This window comes from Nannobrachium achirus (assembly GCF_963921795.1).
Source record: "Nannobrachium achirus genome assembly, chromosome: 13".
NCBI lineage: Eukaryota > Metazoa > Chordata > Actinopteri > Myctophiformes > Myctophidae > Nannobrachium > Nannobrachium achirus.
In genome coordinates, this window is record NC_137833.1 from 19,335,813 (window position 1) to 19,343,401 (window position 7,589).

The following is a 7,589-nucleotide window of genomic DNA, read 5'->3' on the forward strand; positions in this document are numbered from 1 at the left end:
ATAAATATTACATAAATTCCTGAAAATACTTTAATTTGGATCTATTTTTATATTACAATCCATGTCTGAAATATTGCAGGCATAATGTGGATGAAATGTACACAATATTAAAATGGTCATAGTACAGTATTTTGTACACAAACCTTGACACAATGTGACATGACTCAATAAACTAGTCCTTTCAATAGGGAAGATTATTTGACCAGTGCAGAAGCTGGCCAAAAGGAACAATGAGAAAGCACCATGGCATACAAATAAAACATGACAAATTAATTACTTATATTGCATTATAAAGTTGTGACTGGAACCATAGTTAGTATATTAAACTTTATTAAAAGATTTTAATGAAAATAAAAAACATTAATACAATTTTCCATATCTGTTTATCTTATAACTACAGTAATTTGTATAAAACAACTTTGCGTAAATAATACACCCATATCATTTCTGCTGTCATTACATCGCAGCACAATCATTATTTGTACTAGGAATGGAACGGATGCAAAAAACAAAAAAATCACACTCGTGTGAACTGAGCGGTTGTGTGTGTGTGTGTGTGTGTGTGTGTGTGTGTGTGCAACAGCGCCCCTCCCTTAACATGTGTGGTCAGAAAAGGTTACTGCAGGAGTGCAGGCTACGGACACGGAGACAGACAGACAGACAGACAGACAGACAGACAGACCCACACACACGGCCACGTATAGGAGCGTTGTGACCACCGCTCAAAAATATAAGAATCGTTAATTGTGACCTCTCAGTCCATCCCACAGAGCATACCTTATGTGGCACTGACCACACGTGGCTTTGCATCCAGTAGGCTGACACTTCTATGCACACAGTCATTTCAATCTCTAAACCCCTGGTTGAATTACCTCAAATTTAATATTTGACTGTACATACAGTACAACATGCTAATATCACATTTGCGCTTGGTGGTAGCTACATGGCTGTCATACTGTAGGACATCCTGGTGGAAAATAAGATGGATTATTGTGTAAATACATTGTAAATTCAAATGTATTTCTCATTTTCTTTTTCGGTGAGATCCCTGCTACTCATCGACATAGCAATACTTTCTATAGACTATAGCAACGATTGCTTTGGGAATATATGGCTACTATTTTAACAAAAACAAATATCACTTACAGCACCTTGAGGTCAATGTGTAAATGTCAGTTTTTGAAATAATACATGAGAATTTAAGAACTTAGTGAACATGGAAAAGCAATTTGAAAGTAGAGCAGCATTATATTCTTAAAAGTTGCTCAGCAGCTGCCAAATGAAACAGGAAGTTCTCAGTTGCTGGGGGGAAATGACGCTGTTTCAAACCCTCTAGTGTGATTTTAGAGTTTTCTCCTTCATCTGCCAGTGCGATCAAGTTCGCAAGTATCTCTTTTGTCTTTACAGAAATGTCCTGTAAACAAAGGAAAATGTAAATAAATAAAGGTGCCCAACAAAAACCCATGGTCCTAAAATATGTTTTAAACTTTTAATCTATAAATACTGAATATTTAAACTTATATTCACCAGAGGTTGAAGCTATTCTAATGATGTTTTCTAAGCATGTTTATATAAAGTTAGAACATGAAACTTTGACTTGTTTTTGTTCAGTTTTTAAGTGCTATAAAAAATGATATACTGTATACATAAATTATTTACTTTATTATGTATCAAAATGTGTCCATGTGTACTACTACTCATTTTGTAATCAGAATATTCAGCATATACTGTAAATTGCAGGGTTAATTCTCCAGATCATGCATCCCTGGTTTCAGTGTCATATTGCTATGCAACTACTACTAGTATAGGGTTAAATCCGATATCACTGGTATCAACATGCTGGCATTCGAAGTGTGTCCTCACCTTGATAACCTGACTGTCTGTTCTATCTGCATCCTCTGCCGACTGGACAATAAAGTGGCCAATGTCTTTGTGTAACTTTCCCATAGCCATGGCCTCTGTTAGAAGACAATAGTAGTCAGTGAGAAAGAAACTCTCTCTTGCTTTATCGGGATTCCAAGAGTCATTAGAAACATATTCATGTTGCAAAGAATCACACCTTTGGCACTCTGGGATACTGTGATGACGTTGTCTGGGAGGTTCACGTACACATCAAACAAGTCCAATTTGTTGCCCACTTCTGGATCTATAAATCCTGCCACATATCCTACAGGGAGAATGAATACACAGATATTAAAACCCATTCAGAACGGGTACACAGTATTGTGTATCATTATTTTATGCTTTAACTATTGAAAAATAGCAGATATACACCGAGTGCCGCGCTGCGAGCTTGTAGATCTGCTATTTTTGAAAAATCGTGAATTTGAATTTTGACCCGATTCTTTAAGTGTCTTTTGAATCCTTCTAAGGTTTTTTGGACAAACCTATGTTTCTATGTCAGCAATCTGGCTAGCCATGATCAAAGGAAAGGTCCTTTTCACTTAACTGGAGCTCAGTTAGTCTGTTCTTGAGAGACTACTATGTCAGTGGTTCTCAAACTTTTTCATGAGAAGGACCCCCAAAATGATATGTATTTGGCCACGATCCCCCCTCTCAAAATATCTAGTTCCAGGGACCCCCCAGAAGCAAAATTTGAGTTACAAACGTTCGCTTTGAAAATACATATATTCAAAGATTTTCACACATTTTCAAAAATAGCAGATCTACAAGCTCGCAGCGCGGCACTCGGTGCCGTGCTGTGAGCTTGTATATCTGCAATTTTTCAATAGTTAAAGCATAAAATGATGTTTGGCCTAAATGGGTTAATTATTAATTTACCACTCTAAAATGTGTGAGGCTGACAATACAGATGGTGGCTAATCGCTAAACATGAGGGTGAGCAAAATATGTTTTACTTTGGATAGAATAGCAAACATCGGAAGCACTAAACTCAGTTTCTGCCACAAAGTTGAGTCCGTGAAGCAGCAGTCTTCCTCACCTGGACATTTCTTGAGGTCTTCCAGTTCTACGTCAGTCAGGTGCACATATGGATGGAGAATTGACCAGTCTTTCCTATGCCATGTCAGAGCTGGTAGAACTCTGGCAGGAAATCCGAAATGCAGAATCCAATAAAAATGATTGGCAAAAATGATTACGGCAGTGGATATGTATCTGTCCATGTAGCATTGATAAAGGAAAGCGCTATTAAAGGAGTAGTTCACCCCCAAAATGTTTTTTTTTCTTTCTATTGATTAGTCACACCATGGAGACTAGAGTTCAATAATATTTTTTGTTTTTTGTCGCATTCCTAAGACAAAAATGTGATAACAATAAATTTACCCCCATTCGTTCCGGATGGGGACCCGTTTCGAAATCAATGGTGGTACATTTACTCGAATAACATTTTTGTCTTATGAATGTGACAACAACCCAAAAATATTATTGAACTCTACTCTCCATGGCGTGACTAATCAATATAAAAAAAAAGTCATTTTGGGGGGCCATCTTGTGGTCTGAACATCCTCTTCCACCTTAAACTCACCATACACATGCAATTTTTTTAACCATAATTAATTTAGAAATTAACTAATATTAAAAGTTAAAGCACACCAAACCCATAACTAAACTTTACTGTATTAACAGTATCTAACCTGAACCAGCCGCAAGATAAAACCACATGATTGACTCTGACCAATCAAATAGCATAGATTGCAGAGGTTCAGCTGAATGTCCATTACCAATGATTATCAAACTGTAAACCAAGATGGAATTCATTCTCATTTCAATATTCACCTGGTAAACTCTAACAGTGCTTCAATACGGGGGTGATGAACGACAATTCTTTTCTTCAGCATGAGGGCAGTATAGAGGATGATGGTCTCCATTCCAAATTGGGACACAACATCTGACAGAGAGATAATACACAGGAATAACCTCTTTAGATCTCTGATGTAACCTGGATAGTGTTGTTCGGGTTGTGATCTTTCTTGAAACGGTACTCATTTTAAATGTTAGTGAGATGGTCTAGAATAGACTCAATTATTTATTAATATACAGCAGGTTTCAGATGTTCTTTTGCCAATTATTCTCGCTCTTCAAGATGAGTTTTATACATCTCACAAATAACAAATTGAAAGCAGTGCAAAACAGCGAAAGCCTAATTTATACTTTGTCGCTCGCAGCGGTGTCACTCGTTAAAAATAACTGACACGACACGAAAAATCTAGTATCAGCCCAGGCATGCATCTTGCTATTTCTGCCTCACATAATTGCCAATGTAGGCTAGTGGTGTGTCCACTAAAGAGAATAACTGCCAATACCAGTCACTAACTACCGATTATGATCCTACATTTTACACATAAAGTAATTTAATGTAGGACTGTGCCTCCTGAATTCAGGGCCTCTATCCAACTAATGTTTTACCTTTTACTGAACCGGCTAAATATGCCTTCCTGACATCATAATCCTTGATGAGAAATGAGCCATTTTCATCACTCTGGCAAATGCCTTTGGTGAGGACAGCAATGTAACCTTCCATCATCTTCACCGGACTGCCATGTTTGTTGTACATTCTGAATAATGACAAAAACATACAACACCACGGGAACATAAATGATGAGTTCTGTTTGAATCCCACTGTAATAATTGATCTTGACATAGTTTATTATTGTGTTTTACAACTACATTGGGAGTGAAGAGTTGGAAACGTTATTTGTATTATTTAATGTGTACACTGTACCTGCATAGCACTCTACTGAATGCGGCATACTTTTCAGGATTGAAGTCTTTTGCTGTAACAACTATTGAAAAATGTGTGACCTACAGAATAAAATGACATACAAAAGTCAGTTAAAGGAGTTTTGAAGAAACACTCATTGAAGGTCTACTCTACACTTATTACCGCATTACCCAAACAAAGTCAACCTTCATAGACATGCAGATACATTAAAACAGCGACTCATGCCAAGAGTCATTCATGTTGCAGATCATTTTAAAGACAAATAAAAGGCACTGCTCATACCTTCTTCAGGGCAGTTGGTTCCTGTACTTCAACAGTGGAGATGTAGAACCACGTACGACAGAACTGACCAAACACGAAGGTGTTCAGACCTCGGCTGTCGTGTGTCAGACAGCACTTCCTCAGCAGAACCTCTCTCAGTTCTGTACTGACGGAGGGAAAGCTCCACACCCACAAGGTGTCTCCATTCACATCTTTCTCTGAGGGGAGTCACATGACATTAATTGTACATGGGTTCGAACCTACCAAAAGCTACCAAAAGCAGGATTTAATTCTTCAAAAGGATATGGTTGGTATAGCACTTATTTTAGTGATACACAGTAATACATATGGGACGGACACATGTCCATGATACAGACAGTACAATCCTCAGTTTTATGTATCATTTGTGAGTGTACAAATGGATCATTTTTGTACACGCTCAGTTAAATCAACCCTCAGGATTTTACAGTGCACTGCTGACAGTGCTTAAAAAAAGCCAAATCCTTAGTGATCCTTGTTGCCTATTAAATTAAATTAGATTAGAGTTAATTAAATTGTCCAATTACATTAATTGTCCTAGAATGCAGATCATGCTTAATTGACCATGAGTGTTCCTGTATAGAGAGCCCATGCTGATAGGGTAGTTTATATCACACTGTTATCATGTGATGCAGTCCATGATACACTACAGGGACGAAGTTCACACGAAAACACAATTTAAGAGTAAGATCAAACCGATGTGGCTTGAGAAATAAAACCTCATGCTTACCAATTAATTCGACACTTAGCATAAACTGTGTTTCAGTTGCTGCCATGTTCCATCCCTGAAAAGAGTTGACCATCACACAACTATGTTATAAAAAAGCTTTCTGAAGTCATCATAAACAATACTCTGGTGAACAGAAATATAACGTTACCTTGAACTCCTGCCTACACCAGCCTGGCTCCTATATCCGATGCCTGCTGACCAGATCAAACAAATGACTAAATGTAAATAGAAAAGTAGTCAAGGGACTGGTGATAATTTGTGCTGCAGACTGTCAACAGACTGTCACTCTCTTTAGTTCCTTCTTCTTTACGAGGAATAAAATGAAGGAGGAGTCAGAACTGTCACAACCATTCACATTATGTGGAACTGAACATGCGCAGTACAGATAATGGATGATGGTGCATTAACTATACTCGTAAACTCGCCAATATTAGCTAAATGGATATGGGATCCATGGACATAGAAGCTTTTTATATCTGTGATGGGATCCATAGATAGGAGAGTGGTCCTCAAACTTTTTCATGTCAAGGTGGACCCCCAAATTTACACTTTTTAGCCCGCGGACCCCCATTTGAAAAGATATTCCAGGGACCCCCATAAGAGAAGATTTGTACAGCTCAAAGCAGTGATTCTCAACCATTTTAATTTCAGGGACCCCCAGTTTGACATGCATGAGGGTGATTAGGCTATGGACCCCCCATTTAATGGTATTTCTATCTCTGAGACCCTAATTTAGTCATTTATATTGTAAAATGAATGTTCATTTAACTGATTGATTGATTGATTGAAGACTTTATTAGAAGTTTGCATGGGAAAAGGTACAGTTTCATGACGGTACAGTTCACTGGTACAAGGTCTACTAAAAGGAGATCCATGAAAAGACTAAGCTTATTTCCACAGGAAACCATTTAAGTATCTCATATAAGTATAATAACTCTGAAGGTGTGGCCTGTTAAGCCTCTATCAGAGTCGGTACCGCGGTGGTAAGCTATCCACCGCGGTGTAGTGCGGTGTAGTCTTTTTGAGCGTTAACGTTGTAGTTTTATGACTCAAAAAGACTACACCGCACTACACCGCGGTGGATAGCTTATCACTGCGGTACCGACTCTGATAGAGGCTTTAGGGTCCATACCGTCCATTTGGTTCCATTTGTACACTCAAAGTTACATGTATAGGCCACAAGGGTCCATTTGGTTCGTATTAAACTATCATTTATCTGGGGACCCCCTGGAACTCCCTCAAGGACCCTTGGGGGCCTATCCATCTGTCATTCAATGTTATATGAGATACATGGTTTCCTGTGTAAATAAGCCGAAAAGCTTAATTACTAGGAGATCTCCTTTTAGTTGACCTTGTGAACTGTGCTGTCATGAAACTGTACCTTTTCCTATGCAAACTAAAGTCTTCAATCAATCAATCAATCCCCGGACCCCACTGTGAGAACCAATGCCATAGGATATAAATTAACAATATAGTAGGCCTATTAGGCCTATCATCATCAGCACCACCACCACGTATGCATGACCAGTGCTTACTTAAATCTAATGAAAAACCGATTGGCTTTTAGAAACTTAACCAATATTCTAATTAATTTCATCCACAATTTTGTTTTGAGATCTCGGTCTAAATAATTACCAGGTTGAAACGGGACATTGAACGCACCTTCAGAAGAGCACATACGGGAACTTTGATTGTTAGAACTGCCAGGTTTGTAGAAAACCCCTTGAGGAGACCTCAATTTCACCAATGATTACATTTCCCAAATAAAAATAAAAATAAAAACATTAGAAATATCTTTATTCAACAACTAGATATACATTGGCAGTTTATTTGGAACTGGAAGCTACCTGTTTTGTTTTGTTTTTCCCTTTCCCTTTT

At 38.0% G+C, this 7,589-nt stretch overlaps 1 protein-coding gene across 2 annotated transcripts; it reads right to left on the reverse strand.

Moving 5' to 3' along the window:
• Window positions 1–319: 319 nt before the first annotated feature.
• dennd10 (DENN domain containing 10) lies at window positions 320–5,997 on the reverse strand. Of its 2 annotated transcripts, none has more exons than XM_080740149.1 (10): window positions 5,860–5,997; window positions 5,712–5,766; window positions 4,964–5,160; window positions 4,682–4,761; window positions 4,366–4,514; window positions 3,736–3,847; window positions 2,942–3,042; window positions 2,060–2,167; window positions 1,864–1,958; window positions 320–1,414 (listed from the first exon to the last, which is right to left on the reverse strand). In XM_080740149.1, exons 2-10 carry the CDS (start codon window positions 5,755–5,757, stop codon window positions 1,247–1,249), a joined length of 1,056 nt encoding a protein of 351 aa, XP_080596275.1. In that variant the 5' UTR covers window positions 5,758–5,766; window positions 5,860–5,997; the 3' UTR covers window positions 320–1,246. The 2 variants fall into 2 exon arrangements, with proteins under 2 accessions (XP_080596275.1, XP_080596274.1); XM_080740148.1 differs by having other exon boundaries at window positions 2,894–3,042.
• Between the last annotated feature and the right edge of the window lie 1,592 nt (window positions 5,998–7,589).